At 50.5% G+C, this 24,227-nt stretch overlaps 9 protein-coding genes and 1 non-coding gene across 10 annotated transcripts; 6 read left to right on the plus strand and 4 right to left on the minus strand.

Moving 5' to 3' along the window:
• Window positions 1-1,803: 1,803 nt before the first annotated feature.
• Window positions 1,804-5,692, plus strand: BO83DRAFT_406423 (tetratricopeptide repeat protein; the record flags this gene model as incomplete). The annotated part of the gene is made up of 11 exons (XM_025533880.1): window positions 1,804-1,943; window positions 1,997-2,239; window positions 2,296-2,391; window positions 2,421-2,569; window positions 2,599-2,602; window positions 2,740-2,942; window positions 3,008-3,064; window positions 3,115-3,201; window positions 3,256-3,441; window positions 3,489-4,991; window positions 5,052-5,692. 11 exons carry the CDS (start codon window positions 1,804-1,806, stop codon window positions 5,690-5,692), a joined length of 3,309 nt encoding a protein of 1,102 aa, XP_025390521.1.
• A 607-nt stretch (window positions 5,693-6,299) lies between these two features.
• BO83DRAFT_213983 (MFS transporter) lies at window positions 6,300-8,625 on the minus strand. Its single transcript, XM_025526753.1, has 2 exons — window positions 7,089-8,625; window positions 6,300-7,021 (listed from the first exon to the last, which is right to left on the minus strand). Exons 1-2 carry the CDS (start codon window positions 8,511-8,513, stop codon window positions 6,731-6,733), a joined length of 1,716 nt encoding a protein of 571 aa, XP_025390522.1. The 5' UTR covers window positions 8,514-8,625; the 3' UTR covers window positions 6,300-6,730.
• A 699-nt stretch (window positions 8,626-9,324) lies between these two features.
• BO83DRAFT_t94 lies at window positions 9,325-9,396 on the plus strand. The gene has a single exon. It is a non-coding gene; the product is annotated as a tRNA-Arg (tRNA).
• Window positions 9,397-9,554: 158 nt separating this feature from the next.
• On the minus strand, window positions 9,555-11,864 carry BO83DRAFT_415224 (signal recognition particle receptor subunit alpha). Its single transcript, XM_025534619.1, has 3 exons — window positions 11,571-11,864; window positions 11,223-11,508; window positions 9,555-11,170 (listed from the first exon to the last, which is right to left on the minus strand). The coding sequence occupies exons 1-3, from the start codon at window positions 11,787-11,789 to the stop codon at window positions 9,735-9,737; spliced, it is 1,941 nt and encodes a 646-aa protein (XP_025390523.1). The 5' UTR covers window positions 11,790-11,864; the 3' UTR covers window positions 9,555-9,734.
• A 107-nt stretch (window positions 11,865-11,971) lies between these two features.
• Window positions 11,972-13,383, plus strand: BO83DRAFT_333105 (protein transporter YIF1). The gene is made up of 3 exons (XM_025528325.1): window positions 11,972-12,368; window positions 12,425-12,988; window positions 13,042-13,383. Exons 1-3 carry the CDS (start codon window positions 12,081-12,083, stop codon window positions 13,255-13,257), a joined length of 1,068 nt encoding a protein of 355 aa, XP_025390524.1. The 5' UTR covers window positions 11,972-12,080; the 3' UTR covers window positions 13,258-13,383.
• Window positions 13,384-14,554: 1,171 nt separating this feature from the next.
• Window positions 14,555-15,671, plus strand: BO83DRAFT_376298 (60S ribosomal protein eL14). The gene is made up of 3 exons (XM_025530672.1): window positions 14,555-14,790; window positions 14,894-15,157; window positions 15,323-15,671. The coding sequence occupies exons 1-3, from the start codon at window positions 14,665-14,667 to the stop codon at window positions 15,380-15,382; spliced, it is 450 nt and encodes a 149-aa protein (XP_025390525.1). The 5' UTR covers window positions 14,555-14,664; the 3' UTR covers window positions 15,383-15,671.
• Window positions 15,672-16,147: 476 nt separating this feature from the next.
• BO83DRAFT_396754 (ATP synthase D chain, mitochondrial) lies at window positions 16,148-18,200 on the plus strand (the record flags this gene model as incomplete). The annotated part of the gene is made up of 6 exons (XM_025533152.1): window positions 16,148-16,378; window positions 16,498-16,556; window positions 16,621-16,909; window positions 17,537-17,932; window positions 18,013-18,099; window positions 18,171-18,200. 6 exons carry the CDS (start codon window positions 16,148-16,150, stop codon window positions 18,198-18,200), a joined length of 1,092 nt encoding a protein of 363 aa, XP_025390526.1.
• Window positions 18,201-19,065: 865 nt separating this feature from the next.
• Window positions 19,066-20,432, plus strand: BO83DRAFT_214121 (uncharacterized protein). Its single transcript, XM_025526754.1, has one exon. The coding sequence runs from the start codon at window positions 19,231-19,233 to the stop codon at window positions 20,257-20,259; it is 1,029 nt and encodes a 342-aa protein (XP_025390527.1). The 5' UTR covers window positions 19,066-19,230; the 3' UTR covers window positions 20,260-20,432.
• BO83DRAFT_376304 (uncharacterized protein) lies at window positions 20,326-21,062 on the minus strand. The gene is made up of 2 exons (XM_025530673.1): window positions 20,806-21,062; window positions 20,326-20,718 (listed from the first exon to the last, which is right to left on the minus strand). The coding sequence occupies exons 1-2, from the start codon at window positions 20,824-20,826 to the stop codon at window positions 20,542-20,544; spliced, it is 198 nt and encodes a 65-aa protein (XP_025390528.1). The 5' UTR covers window positions 20,827-21,062; the 3' UTR covers window positions 20,326-20,541.
• Window positions 21,063-21,784: 722 nt separating this feature from the next.
• On the minus strand, window positions 21,785-24,063 carry BO83DRAFT_376305 (aldehyde dehydrogenase family protein). Its single transcript, XM_025530674.1, has 3 exons — window positions 23,724-24,063; window positions 23,457-23,638; window positions 21,785-23,383 (listed from the first exon to the last, which is right to left on the minus strand). Exons 1-3 carry the CDS (start codon window positions 23,982-23,984, stop codon window positions 21,931-21,933), a joined length of 1,896 nt encoding a protein of 631 aa, XP_025390529.1. The 5' UTR covers window positions 23,985-24,063; the 3' UTR covers window positions 21,785-21,930.
• Between the last annotated feature and the right edge of the window lie 164 nt (window positions 24,064-24,227).

Here is a 24,227-nt window from a genome sequence, read left to right on the forward strand (position 1 = left end):
TATCATTCTAGACTTCTCTTTGGGCGGAACTGGAGCTTACAAGGACGCCCGTTGATCTACTGGATAACCCCCTCCCCTTCTTAGGGATGTGATTTTATTTGTAGCAATTCCGCAGCCCCTTCATGAGGCTGTTCACCCGGGCTTATAGTGCTGAAACGGCGCAGCTCTAGAAATCAAGGCGGCCTTCGTCAGCCGATTTGCAAGGAGCCCAGCGATGGACGGAAAGCTAGCAGGAGCCCTGGATGATGGCAAAACAATCATCTATTCTGTGTCGAGAGCATCTGAGATTGTTTAGCAGCCGGTACGTCACGCCAGTCCACGCACTGTAAGAGGGCCGACGGACCGTGTTGAGGGTAAGGCTATCCTTACAGGCCAGCGGAAATCCCAAACCTTCCCGTCTCAACCCATAGCCAGCTCAACTTTCGAAAGCCATCTGCTTCGGCGGACGTTCTTTCCCTGGCGCCCTGGAGAGAGTGGCCAGAGCATCGAACAAAAGGGTGAAAGTTTAATGGTTAATTATAACTATTTCCGATGTGACAAATCGGGCCTGAAACAAACTTCCAGACTATTGTCTCGGGAAACTGCTTCGACGCTCATCCCACCCGGTTCCTTGGTGCTTCTTCGGGTGTTCTATTCTAGTTTCCTAACTTGCAGGAAGCTTCATTACCTTATGCAAGCTGTCATGGACACGGTGAGGTTGAATGGATCCCGCTTGCACGCACGTCCGGACATGCTTCAGCTGACAGCCAAAGACCCAGCATGTTCTTTTATTCGTTGGGGTCCCCAACCTTGACATGTCCTTCGAAGCAGTTCGACTGGCATGAATATTGCTGGAACTATCTCGTGGTCTAGCCAATTATTGGAAACGTCCCTGACGCGGTTGTGATGTATCAACTCGGGAGGAGAGGAGGTGCCCCCGACGATCGCAAACGAGGCTTCCCTTTGCTTTTTTTCGAGTCTTCGCCGAGAAGCACGACTCAGCCCGGGAAATCTGACAAATGATGTGCCAATTGCATTGCTTAGAAGGTGCAAAATTATGAACAACGCAAATAAGAGAAAAAAAGGACGATATGATATGATATATCTATGGCTCGACTTTGAGACAGAAATAATGCGGTGAGAGCGGAGAGGCCCGGACAGGTTTGACCCTCGAACTTGTTCGACGCAAGGGGGGTCGGTTTGTTTATTGCAGGGAGGAAAACGAGGGGAACACAGGCATTGCACTCACTGGCTGCATCAAGGCGGTCCGTCAGTTTGTGGAATCAAGATAATGTTATCGATGCTGGTGATGCAAGAAAATGAGCGGCAAAGCCTACCAAACCAACCCTGTCGTCCATCCCTCCCTCGGCATTCCAATCGATCAATCGTCCAATATATCACTTTTCACTGAACTCAAGCGCCTCTCCTTCGCAAGCTTTGTTCCAGACTAACATGCGAGGGATGACAAGCGTTAGCGCTAGACGAGAAACTTCCCCAGTCCCTCCTAGAAACCATCAAGAATGGGGCACCGCCGTTTACTTCTAGACAAGACCACCGGCTGACCTGCATATGTATCTGCGCCAGCATGTCCAACAGCTCATTAAAAGTGACGCCTCATCCTGACTTTTGAGGGTCTGATCTCTTCCCGACATTTTGTTTGAAACGGACAGCCGCACATCTTCAACGTCGTTTTTTCCTCTCATTCTCCTGTCCTTGTGCATCTTCTTCACCTCCCCCCAAGATGGCTACGGAATCCGTTCCCGACGGTAACCTGTCGGTTCAGAGGTAAGCTCACGCATTCCTGCTGTCATGGCTGCAGCCTGTATGGGTGATCAATCAACAACTAACCCACGATATCGATTGGTCAGAGATTTCGGCGACATTCGAGGGCTGCAGACGGAGGCAAAGCGACAATTCGATACAGATATTATCCTGAGGAATTCGTTACAGGGTGCTCCAAATAGGTTCGAGGCCAAAGGCCGTGTTCTAAGAGCCTCAGACGTGCTGCTGTCTTTAGTCGGCAGATCTACGAGCGGTATGCTGCCCTCCGGCTACCTACATATGGGTGCAGCCTGTGGTTGTATTTGCATCGGCTAAAATTGGGATTAATCTGGTTGGCAGAGACGGATGATGCTTATCCCGGTGTTGCAAGTACGCAGGAGGCTTTGCGTTGTTTTCCTCCGTTCCGAGACCATGATGGGACTATATTCGGTGCAGTGGATATCAATTGTCCCGACTGCAATGCGGTTTTTTCTTCGCTGTACGGCCGAACCTGATATTCCCCTTGATCGGTACAGACTTTGACATGTCATGCAGAAGCGAGTTGAAACATCACTATCTAACGAAATACTGTCCTGGCACTGCAATTGCCGTATATGTGATGACGCGGGACCGGTATCTGATCCTTGTCCAGTTTGTTTAGACAGAATTGCTGACTGGAGCTACCGTTATAGTCTAATCACGAAAGGTTACCGTGTTGAGAAACGTTTCATCCCGCTCAACTCCCGGCCGATTTGCTTTTTCTGTGGCAACTGTGAAAGGCCATTCACATTTGGCGATGGTGAGGAGGAAGGGCTTGATCGGCAACGAAGTATGATCCGCCACTGTCTTTATCACTAGCGGGGTCTAACCGAGTCTCAGATACGCCATTCTTTGTTGACTGCAAGCATTGTGGTGAACCATGCAATGTCTCGTCAGTATCTTCTTGTCCTTGAGCTTCTAGGTGTGCAGTGGACACTATTTCTGACGTGAGGACTGCAGATACCAGCCGATCTTGAACGATCCGCGGGACGACATCGTTGTTAGGGGCACAGCGAGAGACATGGCCAGTGCTAATCACAGTCGAAGTTCTAGCTTTACGCAAAAAGGCTCCATGGGTTCCAAAGTCCCATCAACGAACGGCACTGGGGACCAGTCCTTTTCCAAAAAAGCCCGAAAGATACGTGATTCATGGTCGCTCAGAAGTACGTTATCTCCCAATCACTCATTGGATACTTTCCGTACTAATACAGCTAAGAGTTCTCACAAGGAGAGGAGGATGAGCTGGTCGCTATTGGATTTGCGGGGCTATATGACCTGGAACGAGGTATGCCGCCAGATTCTCTGATTATCTCTAGTCGCTAATCGGATTGGCAGTACATGCCCCCCACGGCATCTATCAGCAAATTGAAGGCAACAATGAGCCGGGAACAGCTCTGTCAACAATGAGCTACGCTACGAATGGTATACATGAAGCCGACTAGACAGCCAGAAGCTCAGCTAACATTCTGTCTATAGGAGTTAATTACAATGGATCCATTGTGGAGTCTAAACGGACGCTCTGTGACGAGGAAAGCGGTCATCCGGGCCCTAAGAACGAGCTGCGGAGTGGCCAGGCTGAGAAAGAACGCCCGCAAGCGCAACAAAGAGCTTCATGGAGGCAATCATTCTTGCAGAGACTCTTCGGTCGCAAGGTCCCCAAAGGTCAGTATGCTGAAGCCAGTCTACCGAATTAGCACTCATTACTGTAGGTGTCTCACGTGCACGATCTACCTCAGATCGCGGTAAGAAGTTGATTAAGAGAGCGAACACTATACGGTTCTCGTTCGTCACCAAGTACACGCGAAGCGAAAGGAGAGCAGCAACGACCCGGAGAAGTGACGTGGTTTCGACGGATGGCCGGACGCAGGTCACTGAGCCTACGCAGGAATCTGTCGCGGAAACCGAATACATGGCCTTGCTACGGGAAACGCAGAATATCTTCATCCACACCCAGCATATCTCGGGCGGCGCAATTGTTCACGATGCATCTGGGCGTCAAAGAATTTTGAAGATTGATGAGATTGCCCAGCTTTTCCTACAGATTAAAGACGAGCTCGCGGCTGCAAGCGCTTGGTCTCGTATCCTCCACGAACAGATGCGAGCCCAGAATGCTCTGAATCAGGGGAATCTGGAAACTGCGATTAGCAAATTTCACAACGCGCTGAGATTGCTCGATGAGTGTCCCGCATTAGATATTGACAAGCATTGCCGAGCGGTACTTCTCCATTCCTTGGGACGAGTATATCGCCATTTGGAAAGGACACAAGAGGCGACTGTCTGTTATTTGACGGCTCTTGGATTATTCAAGCGGACGTTTGGGCGCGACCATCCCGATAACTTCGCCATTCTGCATGACCTAGGAGCGCTCGATTCAAAGGATGGATATGCTACACAAGCATCGGCTTTATACGAGCGCTCGTTTGCAGGTCGCTTGAAGACATTGGGGCACAACGACCCAGAGACTCTGAAGAGCATGCAGGACCTTGCCACGCTGAAGGTCGCTTTAGGCGATTTGGAATCGGCCCTCCTCCTTCTGGAGAAAGCAGCCCCGGCACTCGATACGGTTTTTGGGCTACATAATGAAAGAACATTGACCGCAAAGAACCAACTATCTCTCCTGTACCACAAACTTGACCTGAATAAGGAGGCGCAAATGATCTGCGGCCGAACCATCCCACATTACAAGGCAGTCTTCGGTATTACCAGTCCTATCACAAGAGAAGCGGTCATTCGGTATCTTGAATGCTCTGAGAATTTTGACTTTCCAAGTGAAATAAATGACATTCTTGATCAATATCAACATTCTCGGGAACCAGACGCCCTGCGGGTCATCCAACATTTAGGACGATCGTATATCAATGCTGGCCTCTATCGGGATGCCGCGAATATTTTCGAATCTTTGGTCGAAGACTTCTTGGCCATCAAGGGACCAGAAGCAATCGAAACGTATGATGCTCTCAGCGCCCTCTGTGTCTCCCACGAACAACTCGACTCTATCGACAAGGCCATACTTGCCTACAAACAGCTAGTCCATATGGCGCGACGAACCCCGGAAGACCGCTACCTGCAGACGAGGATAGGGTTCGCCGAGGAGAGGATATTGGCTCTCAACGGACGAAGAAATATGCTCGCAGCTGAGAATCAAGATTGGGCATTGCATGAGCCCGGGCCGTGTGAGAAGTGCGGCACCCCTACCACCACCTTGTGCAACAGTAGGTTTTCCTTCCCTTGCCTTTCCCACGCGCATTGCTAACCTAATATGCAACGACCAGCCTGCAATATCTTCCGGTTCTGCAATGATACATGTCACAAGGCTGCCTCCGTCTCCCATGCTTCCCAATGCATCCCATCCGTCACCCGTCTCGAATCCAAGTCAATCCGAATGAAGCACAAATGCCCCGTCCCAGCACGCGACCTTGCGATCACCAGAATCCGCCAACTCGACACCACCCGACCTATCAATATAACAGCCAGTACCGCTTACCATCTCGACCATCGCAAATTCACTACCTTCCGGATGAAACTCAACCCAAACGTTAACACAGTCATCGTCTTCGCCCGCGAATCCGACATCCGCTACACCATGATCAACAACCCTCCACATCTCTTCCCGCCCAGCAAAGTCCAATGGACCACCCCAGAGCGTCAAGAATCTATCTTCTACGCCCCCGCATCCCCCGGCTCTGACCCAACAGAAGAAGCAAGATACCTTCTCGTCGCCCCGGGGAAGAAAATGCTCCGCGCCTTGGTCGATAAGCGCGTACGAGTCCGTGGCGGCGGCGGCGAAAAGGAACGCTTCCGAGCCCTTGATATCCCCAACAAAGACCTGGTCGAATACGCCCAGGGACTTGTCCTAAATGATTATCCGTATGAGCCGTTCATGTACGTTTTTGAATGGGTGTGGAAAGATTAAGTCGAGACGCCGTCGCATTGAGATATATGATATCGGTAATTGAATTAACCTCTCGGGATTCCCTTCGTTCTGTTTCTTGTGTGTGTTTCATTTCCGTGTTTGCTACTGCTACCACATATGAAGTTTCTTACTGTGTTTTTCATGTGTTGTTAGTTACTATGTGTGATTCTCCATGAGTGCAGTGTCTGTGATTTATCATGTCCGAGATTTTATATATAATTCTGAGATCATACTGCGTTGAATTGTTTCATTTCTTTGCTATTTTTCTTCTTCTCATATAAGTCGATACCACCACTTCTCTCGGCTCTTTGGATCGTCCTCGTTCGGCTTCAGTCGAAGCTTCATTTTGGAAATCAGTCAATTTCCCTGATATCAGATATCTGTACACTCTGTACGTGTATCTCTTATGTGGTTTTTACTAGCTTTCAATGTTGTTGTATGTTATGTACAGTGAGCAATTTGGAAAAAAAGTGTGAGCACTGAGTATGTTCAAATGAGGTAAATTGCAATGCAAGATTAAGCAGTGATCGAGTTTCAAATTCTAACAAAGGGTACATCATAAGCTAAGTCGCAAAATCAAAATCCTATTGATACAGTTGCCAATCAGAGGCGAAAGAAAGAGAGGAAGAAAGCGTGACTGGAACACGACACGACCGGTCTATCTAGTAATAGTAGAGGTCAACGAAAAAGAAACACCCAAGGCTATCAATATCTATCCGTAGTCCATATCAGAAGAAGCCTCGTCTTCCAGACCAGCATATACAATGCGCGCATATAACGACGCCAAACACCATGCATTTCTGTATGCATTGGGGAAAGCAAGAATGGATGAATGAAAATGCACCATGGAAGATGTGCTCAAATAGGAATGTCCTCAGGTCCAAGCAGGTAACCAGCGAAAGGCGTGCTCTTGTCTATGGAACGGAAATGTAAGTGATAAATCGTGAGGTCGTAATGATTATTCTTGTTTTAGCTCGGTTTCAAGGATCAATTATTGATTGATTGGTAGGAGTAATAAGGGTGCACACTGTGCCCCTCTCACGCATCGGCTTCGTCATCGTCTGACTTGTACGTGTCGTCGCTGTCGCTTTCCCAGTCCTCGGCTTCGAGGGAACGGCCTCGGATGCCGAAACTCAGGATAAACCCGACAAAGGAGACGGCGGCGAAAACGCCGAATGGCATGGCTTCTCCTTTGTGCTTGAGTCTAGATGCAAGAGAGAAAAGGCTGCCGGATAGAAATGGGCCCACTGCACGGCCTGCGGCTGAAAGGGTCTGAGCGAGTCCATTGAGGGATCCTAAGACGGCATGATCCGGGGCGGAGTTGGTAATCTAGGTTGGCCAGAGTTAGCATGACATTCTTCTTTTTGTGTCGTGACGCAAATAGCCAACTACTTACCAGTAGAAGTGCACTTGTCAGTCCGCCAACTGAGGCGACTGTTTTGACGAGCAACGCAAAGCACAACTCGATCGCCAGAAGCGCGGTCTTCCCGCTTATTCCATTGCCCCCATTGCTCTTATAACCGACAAAAGGCATGAGCAGGAACGAAATGACGAAGCCAAATAAGCCCGCTCGGTAAGACCAGCGATTTCCCATCTTATCTCTCAATTTGCCGAAAATGCAAATTTGAAAAATGATCGTAACAAAGCCAGAGAACCCTTGAGCAAGACCGATCTCCGAAGGGGTCAGACCACGCCCAAGTGGGGGACGGGCTTGCGAGAAGATAGGAAACAGCGAGTTGAAAGCAACGTTGCAGAGAGCGAAAATGAGATAGGTCAAAAGGAGCAGCACAGTATCCCGATTGAAAATCTCACTTCGTGTCAATGACTCATGGTGGGTCTGGTGAGTTTCCGATACCTCAGACGCCGAGTCTAGTTCGCTATCATGATCCTGACTTTCGTACGAGCTCGTACGAAGGTGGCGATAATTGCCAGCATGTGGTGGTTTTACCCGACTCGCGCTCTTTGCGGAGCTAGTCCACTCCCACAACCACGCGAATAGAGCACGGACTCTCCGCTTGAAATCGGGTAAGGTCTCTGCGTCCTCCAAGCTCTCTTCGAGGAAGAATATCGACAGGACGAAGTCCACAACTAAGACTCCACCGGCGAGCAGATTTGGCATGAGGTACGGGAAGGGGTTGGGTTGGCTTTTGTCAAAGGGATTCCGCTCGAAGACCAATAGGCCTCCTAACAGAGGTCCAGTTATGCCACCAATACCATAAAGAACAGGCAGGTAGGTGAAGGCCTTCGACTGATTGCTCCGATCAGTGATCTCACCCAGGCATGTGGACACCAGACCTTGGTTGCCATTGACGGCGCCCATCATCGCCTGAACAACGATCGCCTGGTAAAGCGTTCTGCAAAATCCAAAAGCACAGAAGCAAGCTGCCGTGAGGATTGTGCCCAGCAGGATAACCGGTTTCCTTCCTATCCGATCAGATAGCCAGCCCCAGAAGTAATTTGTGATCAGCTGTGCTACTGCGAACGCAGTAGCAATCGCTCCAACGTATACCCCGACCATATCCGGTTCGACTTCGGGAAAGGAGGACGCCATATCAGGTAGGTAAGGACTGACGGAGTTGAAGGCCGTCTGTTCGCAGAGGGATATCATCGCCAGAACCGCCATCTGTTTCTTCGGCAGGGGAGATCCGTGTCCCGATCCATTCTGAGAATCGCTTGGTTGGTGATGCGAGTCGTCGCCTGATGATGCAGATTGGCCGGAGTTCGGTCTTCCGCGAGATTTCGGCGGCGGGGTGTCGAAGGTCTGATAGTGCAGCGTAGAGGAATGTCGCCGATTCAGCGGATTGTGCTCTTCTGTCCTCATCTCGGCAGAACAGTGGTAGTATGCGAGTTCGTATAGCGACTTTCAGGTATTCCCCAGAGAACAGCGCGATAGAGGCGGTGGCTGAGCCTCACCAACAATCGGAGCAATGACGAATGGCTTCAATTGCCACTACCTCGTTCGCGATGCGGGGGGCGTTGGAGCCCCCAGAAAAGACTCGGGGGTGGATCCGGGGCAACAGCAGCGAACTATAGTCGCAAGTGATGTCAATGACGCGCACGTATTGTTCGAGACTGGAGATGAAGATCCAAAGCAAAGCAGAAGCTGTCTAAAATCGAGAGAATATCAAAACAAGGAAGAGGTGCCTGGATAGTCAAGTGCGGAGGAACCCCGGCAAACCCATGCAGATGATGTAAGCGTTCTGGCTGGACTGGAAGAATCACAGCTGAGTCATCCGGTGGCTGTCGACTGAGCTGGTATGACAGGTCTGATAGTGAACTGTTCTCATCGAGTCAACAGCAGTTGTATGATGTATATGACAGTTTGACACGGGATAATTACTCCCAATTTCACCAGGGCTTTACGTGTCCTCGGCAAGGACTGATCATTTGCAAGAGGCGAACTGCTGCGCCCTCTGTGCCGGTGGCATTCCCCGGTAGGTAACCAGCCACGGATTGCAACATCCGCCTGTCTTAAAGTCTTTCTAGGAGAATTACCAAGAGGTGTGCGGTAAGTGTCGCCACAGAATCAAGGGTTTCTCTGCGATGCTTCAGTGAACTGGAATCTGTAAAATGCAGTTGGGCTATGAACCTGTCAATTATGGCATTTTATTTACCAACAAAATATATCAGCTGGCCTGCTGGCCCAATGGTAAGGCGCTTGACTACGGATCAAGAGATTGCAGGTTCGAATCCTGCGTAGGTCATTCTTTTTGGGAATTTATTTTTCAGTCTTTGGCATCTTTGTCTTCGTTTCTATGTTGTTTTTCTTTTTTATTTTTCTTTTAGTTTTACATCTATAACATTTACTTCGTCTTCGTTAATCATTCCGTTGCAGATAATATGCACGATCAGCTCGTGTAGCCTCCTGCCGGGGCCATTACCATGGCTTATGATAAAGCGCGGTCTTGGTAGCGACGCTGCACTGTTTCCCGATTAAGATGCATGAACAGAGTGAACTAGCCTACGTAGGATTTTCATGGTTCTTCATCATAGTCCTATTCATTACTCGCCGGTAAATGCATAAAGGTAACCTGCGCGCCAATCACTTCATCAACAGATTGACAGCCCAAGGAACACTGAGTCCTCTCAGGTCGCCGTAATGCTGACCAACTCCCAAGAAGACGATGGGAATACCCGTAGCATGCACCATGCTGACCAGGGTGCCCACCATGTCACCAACTGTATCACATTTGCTGATGATGAAGCCGTCAAGGTTTCGCCCAGTACCGAAGGCCTGGTTGAAATTGCGAGCCTGCATCACACTGTCCGTGCCAACCAGGGCTTCACCAACCATGAAGATCTTGTCTGGGTTGGCGAATTTAGCAAACTTCTCTAGCGAGGACATGAGGCGCTGGTCGTTGTGCCGGCGGCCGGCAGTATCGATAAGCACGACGTCAAAGTGGTTGGCAGCTCCGTATTCGACAGCATCCTTCGCCACGTTCGCCGCATCCTTTCCGTAGCCCTTCTCGTACAGCTCAACCTCGCCAGCGTTCTCGCGGGCACTGAGTTCCTTGAGGTTCCGTGCATGAACACGTAGCTGTTCCACAGCTCCAGATCGGAAGGTATCGCATGCGGCGATGAGAACACGGTATTTGTTCTGCAGCAGAAAATAGCAAATCTTTCCCAAATTCGTTGACTTTCCAACGCCGTTGACACCAACGATCGAGATAACATAAGGACGAGGAGCCTGCTGCTTGCTAGTGGGAGACGTAACTGCATCGATTTCACGAAGCAGGTCAAGAGAGGAGGTAGGCGTCAGTATTTTCCGAAGAGACGACTCCATGGCCGAGCGCAAAGCAGCATCCACACTTTGGAAATTGCCTGTTTTCTTCCCCACGAGCTCCCGCTTGACACCCTCGCACAGCCGGACCGCAGCCTCGCGTGCGACGTTCTTCTTCAACAAATGATCTTCCATGGTCTTCAAGGGCTTCTCCAAATCCGCTTCGGTAAGGGTCTTTCCGCCCACGATGTTACGCAGAAGACCTCCGATTGCATTGAATCCTGAACCGACGAAGCCAGCAGAGGACGCATCCTTCGCTTTATCGCTGCCTGCATTTTCCAAAATAGAGTGAACTTCATCTCCCAGATCTTTCAGTACGAACTGGCCCTTGCCAGTTCTGTGTCCCCAAGAATCTTGCGACACGCCTTCCACAGCCGGAGCAGCCGCTTCTTCACCGTCAGCATGGGCTGAGTAGTCGAGGACCTGACCATCATCCTCATCGGCAAATCCATCGGCATCCCACTTGCGCATCTTTTTGCCGCTCTTGGGTGTTTTTCCTTTGCGGGTTTCGTCGCCTGAGGAAGCATTGGCGCTGGCATTAGCGGCCTTGCGTGCACGACGCGAAACTCGGCCAGCTGGTCCTCCCTTGGCAGTTATGATGTGGTTCGCAACAGGGGTGGATGACCGCGATGTATCCGGGGTGTGTGGTGGCGTACTCTCATCAGAGGTCGCCCCGGCTAGCGCAGCTTGATGCTGCGCTTTAGGAATGTTAGCATCATTACAATCTATGAAGCCCGTTCGGAGACATACCTTTGAGAAGACCAGGCACTGGTGGCGGAGGGGGGCCGCCATTGTCAGACGAAACCAGCGGGTCTTTCTTATCAACCGCATGAGCCACGAATACCTCCGAAGAGATAGGCCCCGACTTATCCTCAAGCTCCCGAACTTGCTGGTCAAAGTATTTGTCAAAGGGGTATTGTGCTATTCTTGCTCGGGTACTTCGTAGTTGGTCCTTGTACAAATCGATATACAGGGTGGAGATATTGTCCAGGAGTTTATCGATCCAACCAAGCTGTAAGAGAGACTGATAGACGGCCTAGAAATCGAGTTGCGGTCAGAGACAGAAGACCTGAGACGAGGTCGGAGACAGCAACATACCACGAAGATCAAGTCAAATTCCTTCACCCTTTTCCACTTTAAAGTGTACTTCTCTTTCTTAAAAGACGGGGCGGCATTGCTCGTTGCCTGAAGCTGGACCTTTTCCTCAATGAAGACATCACTGATAAGGCTGTTAACAATATGCGCCCCGACGGGCGCGTACGACTTCGACCACAGGACTACCCCTGAGGCAGTCAAGATCTCGAATGCTTCCAACATGCTGCTGATAAGTGGATATGCTGTATTGGTGAAACTGGGGTACGGAGGCGAGTGAACAATGATGTTGGAGTGGACGGCGAGATCCGCGCAGTGGGGAATTTGCGGGCGGCAAGCTGATCTGTCGGTGATCCGAAGGGAAGGACTTCAGCCACGTAGAAACACACCTCAACCTTCTTCCCATTCTGCGCTCCAGTCACCCCCGATTTGCCGTCTCGGCAACCCCTCGAGCTTTGCAAGACAATCTTTGACTATTGAACTCCTCTCCACTAAGATTATTACAACCCAAGAACCATGTACCGCCAGTCGTTCGCTCCACCCCCGGCGCAGTCCCCTCCCCTTCACCATCCTGTGCCTCAGCATGTCTCGACCGTCCCCATGATGCGCTCGCCGCCGCCTCCGGCATCACAGCAGCCTCAGACCTCCGGCTATGGCAACCCATATCAGCCCGCCCCTGCGCAGGGTGGCAGCGGAACGTATGCTCCTGGCTTTGGGGGGTTTATCAATGATCCCACTGCGCAGATGGGATTCCAGGTCGGAAAGACCGCCATGGCAGCTGGACAGGAATACATGGAGCAGAACGTAAGCAGCAGCTTCAATGGTGCCTATAGATGAAGAATTGCTAACCAGGCGCCAAGTTCAATCGCTATGTCTCTATACCAGCTTTAAAGCACTACTTTAACGTCTCCAACTCTTATGTCCTGAACAAATTGTCCCTCGTTCTCTTCCCTTGGCGGCACAAGCCTTGGTCCCGTCAACAGGCACGCCTTACAACAGCTTCAACGGGCCCCAATGGCCAGATATCCCAGCAACAATACTCATCCATGTTCCTGCCTCCGCGTGACGATCTCAACTCTCCAGACATGTACATCCCCGTCATGGCACTGGTCACATACATCCTTCTCTCAGCGATGCTGGCCGGATTCCGCGGTAACTTCCATCCGGAACTGCTTGGTTCGATCACGACCACAGCTATCGCCGTCATTCTGTTCGAGATAATGTGCTTGAAGCTGGCTATGTACATCCTCAGCATCAACAACGAGTCACAGCTGCTGGATTTGGTGGCATATTCGGGATACAAGTTTGTCGGCATCATTGTCACTCTGTTGACATCTGAGATCCTCACTCCAGGCCGAGGAACCGGTGGCTGGGTTGGCTGGGTCGTCTTCATTTACACCTTCCTTGCTAATGCCTTCTTCCTGGTACGTTCATGACCGTATGCTTTGTTGACCACTTTACTAATGACGCCTCATAGCTCCGCTCCCTGAAATACGTTCTTCTCCCGGACTCTACGAGTGATGCGTCTATGCGCACTGGTTCTATGCATACGGTTGCTCGCTCGCAGCGTAACCGTCGCACTCAGTTCCTGTTCATCTACTCCTATGTCATCCAGTTCGTTTTCATGTGGGTGCTGAGTCGGGAGGGGCCGATGTCGATTGCATCTCGTGGTGGAGCAACTGGTTCAGCATAGGGTCATGTCGGTACCAGGTTGCATATAATGATATAGACGGACCTCATGAAAAGGGATAGGGATATTAGTTCATATTCATGTACTTTTTGTGGACAGCAGTAAAATGGAAATTAAATTACAATCTGCCTAGAAGTGGAAGTATACAGGTACATTGTTTGCCTGCATTTTGGTCTTGCAGAGCATGAAGTCATACTGGAGGGCGGATCATACACGGGGGTCATTGGTTGGACACGGTCAATAGTGATCGAATGGGTGCGGGGCTGAGCGGTGTCTCGACGGTTCTACAAGATAAATTTTCTACGAGTTCAAGGATGTCCATATTTATTCATAAGAGTGTAAACAATCAATTTCATATTTTCTCTAGCTAATGGCTCTATAGCAGCGTGATCGGAAAACCTATAAGTCCACGAGTTAGAACTCAGTCAAACAAGCAATGAGTGACAATATTGTGGAATGAGATGCTCCTCAGAGATCTTGGTGATGAAGTAAATTTCATTGCCAAAGGCATCAACTACTATCTAGGCGTGATAAAGTTTTTTAATCACTGGAGGGGGGTGTGCGAGCAAGGAAGTGCAGTGGCAACGTACCGAAAAAGCGAGCTGTTGGCAACAGTAGAGTCGAGTGGCATGAATGCGCAAACCTGCTTGGTCTTCAACATGTTAGCGATGAGACTCATGAAGGTATATATGGTGTCAAGAAACAATGTAGAAGTGAGGATATCAGAATATGTAAGAAATTGAATATCATGCGACAGTGCTGTATAAGAACCCCGGCGAGGGCTCACAGACACTGGGTCAATCGCAAATTACCGCATCATGTAAGGAGGGAAGGAAGTAAACATAGAAAGCTTCAAGGTAGAAAGAGCTTACCAGTTAATGTGTGGAGAGTCCAGCTCCCTGGTGGAGTTTGAGTTAGTAAACAAGATGGCGGAGTAGTTCTGGACAGAACAACATTATGTTCTGATGCAAGATGGCTCAAAGGTCGACGGAGTCTGGACCTTTTAAGTTCTGCAAGATAGCAAGAGGAACAAGCAAAGTAGATCGCGTTGAAAACTTGAAGCTTAAAAGCAACTCCATCGGAGCGGATAATATCCGACCTCCGATGGAGCGCGCTAAGGCCGGGAGGCAGCCCTAGGCCGCACGCAAACGCCCCTGGGTGGGCTGCTACTGGCTGCTAAGCGAGACTCTTGTGGGCGAAGGGCCGCAGCACCGAAATTCGCTATCCAGCAGACCAGAGCGACTTGTGCGTTTCGGACGACTTCGACAACCCGACATTTCGACAACAAATTATCAACACCGTCCTCCCGGAGTCTGTCGACCGTGAGTTGCTGTCCGCCCTTACCGTGACCCCCGCAAGACTTCAACTAAGACGTCCCTTTTTTTGCTATTTTTCTAGGAAGCCTTCGCCATGGCCGATATCGATGTTCAGGTTGCTCAATGGAAGCTGGTTGAGGTTGGCCGCGTTGTGCTGATCCGCAGCGGTCCTTACACCGGCAAGCTCGCTGCCATTGTTGAGATTGTCGACCACAAGCGTGTACGTTTTTTTGCGCATATACCGGAGTTGCTACGAGCGCGACGGGATCGGATTTATATATTAGGAGGAAACGCGATATTGACAAAAGTGTTGCATCGATTAGGTCTTGGTTGACGGTCCCTCCACCGAGGAGCAGAAGATCGTTCCCCGCCACGTCCTTCCTCTCTCCCACGCCACCCTCACTCACTTCGTCATCCCCCGTTTGCCCCGTGCTGCCGGTACTGGCCCCGTGAAGAAGCTTTGGCAGAAGGAGGAGATCGATGGCAAGTGGGCCAAGTCCAACTTCGCCCAGAAGACCGAGCGCGCTGAGCGCAGGAAGAACCTGTCCGACTTCGAGCGCTTCAAGGTCCTCCGCCTCCGGAAGCAGGTACGTTTACGAATCGCGATGGTGTGACATGCACGGAATATTGGGTTATATGGAGGAAAATCATATGAAAGTGGTCGGGACTATTGGTCGATTACTGGGGAAGAGCCGGAGATATGATGTGCATGGGAATTGCAGGAACAAGTGCTGACATGTTGGATTTTACAGGCTCGCTACGAGGTCCAGAAGGCTCACGCTAAGCTCAGGGCGGCTGCTCCTAAGTCATAGACGGTTCATGAGGCTCGGTGCATAGAGTGACAGGGTTGCCTTGGGACGGGGTTATTTGCTGATGGTTTTATTTATTTTCAGCAAAATGGGCTGTACGCATTATTGACAGCATAAAAATGATTCAAGAACCTTTGATATCCTGGCATAGGTTATCCTCGTACGTCATGAAAGATGGAGGGCGGCACGGAACGCCTTGCAATTAGTATATGGCAAATGGTATCTCGGGGTATTAATGATCTTGACATGACCTGGTCATCAACTTAGACAAAAACCAATCCACAAAGCCAAATGTGTTTTCAGTAAATCAAAACAGTAGAATTGATACGGTGCAATGAATTGCTGCAGATTAGATCATATTTATATAATGGAAAATGAACACTTGCGTCAGTAGAAGTGGTGGTTGTACTACGATCTGTAGATGCATCGCTTCTGTGTGTCCGGGGTGAGGGTCCCAATAAGCTCGCTAACGATTTTCGGCAGGATGACATTCACACAGCTTTGCGACTTCCCAACTACAACAAGGCAAAAAAATCCCCCTCATCCACCACAGCCCTTTGTTCCGCGTCTAGGTAAGTTGAAATGGAATTCCTTGCCGCGAAGTTCAATTTTACGGTCGATTTTGGCGATTTCCCGCAGATTTGTGGGTGTACCACGGTCTGAGAGGGACATCTGCGAACCTCCCACCTTCAGCGACCAGTCACGTCCCACAGTGTGGTTTGCTGACCATCAACTCTACAGCCCTTCTAGGCTCACTCGAATTACAAAATGGCCGACCCCCGTGTTGAAGAGCTCCCCGACGAGGAGGTTCCCAAGACCAACGTTGAGGATGCCGGCAGCTCCTCCGAGTCTGAGGCTGGCGATGAGCCCACCATCCCCGGTGGTGCCGCTGTCACCATCCACTCTCGCAACGAGAAGAAGGCTCGCAAGGCCATTGGCAAGCTCGGCCTGAAGCACGTTCCCGGCATCACTCGTGTCACTCTCCGTCGTCCCAAGAACGTATGAATACGGCCCTGTCCCTCCTTCCCGTGCGACGCTCAACAGAACCTGCACTCGTGGAGTTATTGTGGGCGACGAAGGGTTTTCTCAGACCGCAGAGGCTAATCAATCGCATATAGATCCTTTTCGTCATCAACCAGCCCGATGTCTACCGCTCCCCCTCCAGCAACACCTGGATGTATGTGTCTCCTTAAGACTATGACGAATTGATGAATCATCTCAAGCTTACATTGTTGCGACAGCATCTTCGGTGAGGCCAAGATCGAGGACCTGAACGCCACCGCTCAGGCTACCGCTGCCCAGCAGCTTGCTGAGGCTGCTGCCAACGAGCACGCTGGTCACGACCACGAGCACGACCACGGCAAGGGCAAGGCCCCCGAGGCTGAGGCCAAGAAGGAGGAGGAAGAGGATGATGGCGAGGAGGTCGATGAGTCTGGTCTTGAGGCTAAGGACATCGAACTGGTTATGGCCCAGGCTAATGTGTCCCGCAAGAAGGCCGTCAAGGCTCTCCGGGAGAACGACAACGATATCGTCAACTCCATCATGGCTCTCAGCATATGAACACCGCCGGAAATGAACGCATGAATCGGTGGCTGGCGTCTCTTGGCCCTGCTGGCAGGATGGATTTTGGGTGCGAGGTCAGATTGATATCCCCTAGGATGCATGTACTGTCAGGCCCCATAGTGTAAATCATTTAGCCAAAAGCAGAATTGAATGATGTGAAGCACTATTTGGCACCTTCCATTTGGGTTGGAATATTTTCTAATAAAAAAAAAAAAAAAAAAAGTACACAAATTATTCCGTAACCGGAGACTTATTCAAATTCGAAGAAATTCGGGCTATAATTGAATAGTATAAACATGTAAGCTCTCCGGACTATCTATACGCACACCCGCCCCCTGCGAACTCCCCTTGTGTAGTGCCAGTTCGGGAACACGGGAAAGCCGTGGTCACGTGAGGGCATCCCCATTCCAAATCTTGCCGAGTTCAACCCTCACCCTCCCGGAACCTCCAGCTTCGCACGTTGAACTCCCCTCTCTCCCCCAACCTTCTCCGTTCCACATCTCAAAATGGCCACTGTATGTGGGGATCCTGTTTTTGTCATAAAATTGTCTCGGATGGCGAGAGAAATGTGTCAGCTAACTGCGTGGTGTACAGCGTAGCGCCGCTCTCAAGGTCGACTGGGCCAAGTTGACCAGCTCCCTCGGACTCCGCGGCCAGACCGCTGCTTCCCTCCAGGCCTTCAAGAAGCGTAACGACGATGCGCGCCGCAAGGTTCAGATCCTGTCTGAGCAGGCCCAGACTGTCGACTTCGAGCACTACCGCAAGGTCCTGAAGAACCAGGCCATCGTCAACGAGATCGAGAACCACTTCAAGACCTTCAAGCCCGCCACCTACGATGTCAGCCGCCAGCTGAAGGCCATCGACGCTTTCGAGGCCCAGGCCGTCAAGGGCGCTGAGGAGACCAAGGGCAAGGTTGAGTCCGAGCTCCGCAGTCTCCAGAAGACCCTCGAGAACATTGAGACCGCTCGTCCCTTCGAGGACCTCACTGTTGTATGTTATGGTGTTCCTGAGTTGGAGTACGCAGGGTTTTGGTACAGATTTATTAATGTCTCTTCTTCTTTTCTGTTTAGGACGAGGTTGCTGCCGCTCAGCCCGAGATCGACGAGAAGACCGCCTCCCTTGTCTCCAAGGGCAGATGGATGCCGGCTGGTTACAAGGTGCGTGATACAATACCTGCCCTATTGCCTGATTCTGCGACGAGTGAAACTAATGGATGTTTGAATTACAGGAGCGCTTCGGCGACATGTCCGTTGTTTAAACGGTCACATCTTTTGTACCTATTTACGTCTCTCCATCCTTCGACCAGTATAATCACACGAAGTTACCCTTTGTTGTCAAGCATGTTGGCCAGTTAGGATACCCTTGCTCTCTGGCAGTGTGATGTCGGTTGTAGGGTCATGTATAGAAACAATGTTGAATTTAGATGGTTCCCTCACCACCGGACCGTTTTTGTATATCGGCCCTCGACCGCTATGTTACGCTCCATATCAAGCAGTCGACTATTTCTACCATTAAAGGTGTTCAGTATGCACGGTCTAATAATCAGGTCAAATCAAATTGTAGCATTTCTCAAGGACATTGCGAATAGTGGACACCCAGTGCGACGTGTTATCGACATTAGTCCCATGCCAACACCAAGGGCAGTCAAGATGATAAAATTAGATGCTTCATTATAACGATCCCCGCCTTTTCCCCAAATTCAAGGCCCAGTTCACTCCGATCGCATTGCTTCCAATTTCGGTCTTGATTGCCGCATTGAGCAAACAGTTTGTTTGTCATGGTCGTAGTTTGCAAGGCATCTGGGATTAGACTCGAGACTTAGCCGATCCCGAGCAGCCTAAACTCTCTGCGCCAACAACAACAACACAGGGAATCCCGCACTTCAAGGCTGACTCTGGATTGCACATCCACGTCGTGATGGATCGATTATGGGCCACAAAGCCAAATCATCAAAGTTAGAGGCTTAAGATTATCTTCTGTGAACCTATTTGTTATCGGTTCAATCAAATTACGATCTCCACTCTGACAGATTCGCGCCCCTATTTTTACTTCGCCAGGAACTCAGCTGAGAGACTGAGTGGTCTAGACCTTATTTTAATGACCATTAAACACCGATGGCCCTGTCACTCTACAAGTACTTAAATTCAGGATGGTAAGCTTATCGCCAGGATGATTGTTGGAGCTCAGGCCACCTTCTCCAAGTACCGTCCCTTCAAGACTTCATAATATATAATCTCGCCAGTATACGGATAGCTACTACTTGAACGGCCATTACTATTGAGTTCACAATGCCTAACGTCTCGCAGCCGGCCTTAGCCGGATTATCAGCACTCGAGAGCTTACCGGTGGAAATTATCCAAGAGATCTTCCTTCACTGCCTCGAAGTCAACCTCCCGCGAGCCTCCATACACATTGCCCGGGCTCTCTCCAACACGGTCCTATACACCTGGGTCATTCGCTATGTCTTCAGCAGCACCAACGAAAGCGCAAGACAAGATTTCTTTACACCTGATTTTCTTCCCTGGCCTCTTGATGTTTTCGCTATCTCTCCCAATGAGAGGAGGAACCTGCAAAACGTCATCCTCAGTTGTCGCTGGTGTACACTACCTCTGATCCGGAAATGCCAGAGGGACTACATCGAGCACACAATCCGCCGCAAGTGTCTACAGCTAGACTTAGCGCCTGAAGACCGTCAGACCCTCATCAGTATTGGCGAGCAATTCGACAACGATCAACATCTCACACCTGATGACACGCTCCATGCCCATCGCGGCAAAGGCGACCTGATCCTCAAAGCCAAAATCGCAAAGTCGGATGTGGACTGCAAAGTTGCAGTGTGGTTCGATGCTGGCGCAGTCCAGATCCGTCCATCGAGCGAGATCTACCAGGAGACTGACATCTTCCGGCTACCATGCTTCGCAGCCAACCTACCAGTCCAGGTCCCGGACAAGCTACTTTTTCCTCCGTGGACCGACTCTAAACTGGACTTCCTCGAGCTGCTCTCGCCGGACGGCTATCTTGACGAGGATCCCGAGCACCCGCGGGCGAAGCGGATCCTCCGACAGACGATTCGAGACCGTGACCTCGCAACGTTCAAGCGATTGCTGAGCATGCGGATTCGTGTGCCGTGGTACAAGTACCCCATTCGGTGGCCGGTCCTGCCAAATCACTTCTATGTGGCTTTAAAGTATGCGCGCGAGGTGGAGGACCCTTTCGTCCGGTTGCTGGTGAGTCAGCGATGGGAGGATATCCCATCTGACGACTTTCAGCTCAAGGATCAATTGATGGCTAAACTTGGGACAGGCATCTCGGGATAAATTGCCAGGATGACCTCAGTCCGCAGGAAATACACGGTATACAACTACGGGGTACGCCCGATTTACTTCGACATTTTATTAATTTGGTGAAAGATTTCATTGCTCGATATGGAGACACAGGATATCAGGCACAGCAAATAAGATGAGAAGGAAACGTAGCAGCAATCCAGGGGAACCACAAAAACTCCGAACTGATATCCATATTCATATCCGTCATAACGTCATGGCGTTCAAGTCAAAAGGTCGAGGTCAAGGTTGGACATGTCTCGTATTTAATTAATGTCAGACTCTTGACCTCCGCGTTCTTCTCCTCCTTCCACCACAGGAACCGCAGGTCAGGCACGAGATGATCACGTCGAAGAGGGTAACGACACCGTCGATGATGGCTTTGCAGACAGCTCCGATTGTGTTGACGATGCCCATCAGGCAAGCGCCGATGGCGTGGAAGATACTAGTGATCTATATAGAGAATGTGTTAGCCAATCATCAATCACCATATTGGTTATGGAGCAGAAGAGCAGAAGAAGAGCAAGAAGAAAGACATACACAAGAAACCACAGCACCCATATTGACGACTCAACGTATTTCGTTGTAAGCAGTAGTAGTTGTATGTAGTATGATAGAGGTTAGATGGAATTATTTCGATCCCTTCGGCACCGTAGAATTATAGCTCGAAGAAGCAGGAGTATGAGTAGAAGTATCACTGAAAGGACGCATGTTGATCAAAAGAAAGATTTCGAAAGTATCCCACAGAGGTATATATATGTGTGTCGTGCAGCGACAAGTGAATGAAGAAGTACAAGGGGGGGACGATCGATGATGTATGTGTCTAACACAAGTAGTACTTTTTTTTTCCCAGTGGCTTGTCCAAGTGAAAGAAAAGAAAAGAAGAAAAGATAATACTAACTATAAGTTTAATATGATCGACATACACCCTACATATTAAATAACTATTATTTCCCAGTTTTCATCTTACAATAGGAATCCCCATCCTTGGAACCATGTACCAACTTGTTGTTACTTGGGGATGGATGCCGTCATACCGACGACAGAACGACGCTGATGTTTTCTCCCTTCGGGGAATTTCCGGTGCGGATCAAGTACCCATTCACATTTTACTTTTATTTTACTTTTTATTTTATTTATTTTTTTTAGGTCATATTTGCTGTGACGATGGAGGCAGAGTGTGTTCATTTAGTGTTGCCACTTATGATAAGGCTGAGTGAGACCCTTGATTTGACGTTATGGCTGGTCTTGATTTTTCCCCTGTATATTCAACAGGGGGAGGGGGTGGTGTAGTGACGTCATGACTTATAATTTCCCCCCCCTCCCCCCGGCGGTTCCTTGGGGGCTTGATGGGGATTAGTGGTAGGGTTTTTATGGTGATGGATTTGGAAAGGGGGAAGGTCAGGTGAGAGGGGATGCCCTGGGATGGTGTTTGCTTTGTTTGATAGGTTGATTGTGGATATCGGTGTCTTGACTGTCTAAGATATACATAGTAGTGAGGAGGTGAAAGGGTTTATATGCATGCATAATGTCATTATATAAGAATCTATTTACCTATGTTATGTTATGTTATCGTACACATTACCATCAATCACCATATCGATAATCTACACATCCTTTCCCTTTCGTCCCATCCACCACTTATAATTTACTGAGGTTTGGATATTACATATTCGTCAACAGCCTCAAGATACCACTCACTCTCCCTCCCAACGTAATCTGATACCCCGTCTCCACGACTCCCTTACACATCTCCCATGCACCGGTGCCGTCCTGCTTCGCACCATCACCCTTGCGAATTGGATAATCCACTCTGGGCGGAATCCTCGTCGCCATAAGCTTAGGGAACCGATCCACGCAGACTGCCTTGATATTACTGACACCCCTCAAGCCCTCTTCACCCGCAAACCGACCGTATCCGGATCCCTTGACGCCACCAAACGGCAATTGAACCGCATAGTAGCTGCCAAAGTCATTGACCGACACCATGCCCGACTTGATGTTCGCCACGCACTTCGCGATATCAGTCTGGTTGTAGCCGAAGACGCTGGCACCCAGGCCGTAGTCCGTTGAGTTGGCGATGGAGATGGCGTGGGGAACGGAGGAGGCGCGCATCACGAGGAAGACCGGAGCGAAGAGCTCCTGCTGGGCGATCTTCATGGTCGGGGTCACGTCTACCAGGAGAGTCGGGGTGAAGTAGTGGCCTAGAGGGTGCTCGGGGTGCTCGAAGCGCTTTCCACCGCAGATCAGACGAGCGCCTTGCTTGACGGCGTCGGCGATGAGGGATTCCAGGCGGTCGAAGGAGGCCGGGGAAATCATAGCGCCGACGTCGGGGGTTCCGGCGGAGGTTTGGGAGTCGAGGAGGATGGAGCCGAGACGAAGACGGGCGATACGGGAGGAAACGGTCTCAACGAGCTTGTCGTATGCGTTGGGCAGGGCGATGATGCGCTCTACGCCGATGCAGTTCTGGCCGGCGGATTGGAAGACACCACGCATGAGGATTGAGGCGATGGCGGAGATTTCGCTGACGGTGCGGGAGTCATCGAGAACCAGGGCTGGGTCCTTGCCGCCCAGTTCGACGGTCACCGGGGTAAGAGATTTAGCGGCGGACTCGCAGACTTTGTGGGCCACGGGCTTGGAGCCGATGAAGGTCAATTGGGAGATGTCCGGGTGGGAGGTCAGGTGGTCGGCGACGTTAGGGAGGCAGACGATGCTTTGAACGAGGTCGCGCGAGTGGCCGCAGCTGGAGAGGGCGCCGCGGATGACCTCGAGGAAGAAAGCGGAGGACCATGCGGTTTGTTCTGAGGGTTTCACGACGACACCGTTTCCTGCGAAGATAGCACTGATGACAGGGGAGATGAAGTTGTGGAAGGGGTAGTTCCATGAGACGCAGGCGGAGACAACGCCCAGAGGCTCGTAGGTGACCATATTCTTCTTGTACATCATCAGGAAGTTTGTCGGGCGCGATTCCGGTGCCAGGGCCTTTTCACCATGGTCGAGGGTCCATTTCAGCTTCTCGGCGGTGACGAGGATCTCTCCGAATGCAGCGTCGACTTTGGTTTTACCTGAGTCCAAGCAGCAAGCGGTCACGAGTTCATCCTGGTGGTCGAGGACGTATCTGTTGGATGAAGGGTTCAAGGTCAGTGCTTGCGTTGGTGGGTGAAAATTGACATGGCAGGATGAGTACACACTTCAGCAACGTCCTCAGGACCTTCCTCCTCTCTGCAAAGCTAGTATTGGCCCATTCAAGTTGTGCGCTCTTCGCAGCCAGGACTGCGCGATCGACATCGTCAGGAGTTGCGGGTTTGATTCCATTGCCGAGTACTCTTCCGTCCGCGGGACAATAGCTCATAATCAGGTTGTCGTTCCATTGCTGCGCAGGAGAAAGACGTCAGAAGCATGTCAAGATATTGAGAGGCAGGTATGTTCAGTAAAGGAGAGGGTACAGGCAGACTTACTCCCCGAACTTGTCCCTCCAGCACTTTTCTTCCCTCCCCTTGAAGACTGTCCCACTTCTCGCCCTTCCAATTGGCCCGAATCTCGGGAGGAATGGGCACATTGAATGTAACGGCAGCCTCCTTCCTACCCAGAACGTAGAGATAACCAAGGTACGCGGCTGCGAGCGAGAGCAACGTGACGCCGAGTAACGGGCCCTGGGTCCGGAGATGGTCCACCAGAGGCAGGAGAGCCGGAGGGATGAAATGGTTGAGTGAGTCCATGGTGAAAGTCGCACGGGGCGATTGACTCAATGCTCTGCTTCCCAGGCCCTTCTGCGTGTGTGAAAGGACAGAAAATGGCAAAAGGGAGGGGGAACTTAAGGACTGTCCGGAGGTGGTTCGATCGATTATCCACTGCTCCGATATGCGGGTGCACGTGCCAAGGGGGCGGGTTCCATCCAGCTTTTTGCAGTAAACAACTGACGAGAGATCATGGGCAATTGTAAAGATACGGATGTATTATCA

The sequence above is a fragment of the Aspergillus eucalypticola genome (assembly GCF_003184535.1).
Source record: "Aspergillus eucalypticola CBS 122712 chromosome Unknown BO83scaffold_6, whole genome shotgun sequence".
Classification (NCBI taxonomy): domain Eukaryota; kingdom Fungi; phylum Ascomycota; class Eurotiomycetes; order Eurotiales; family Aspergillaceae; genus Aspergillus; species Aspergillus eucalypticola.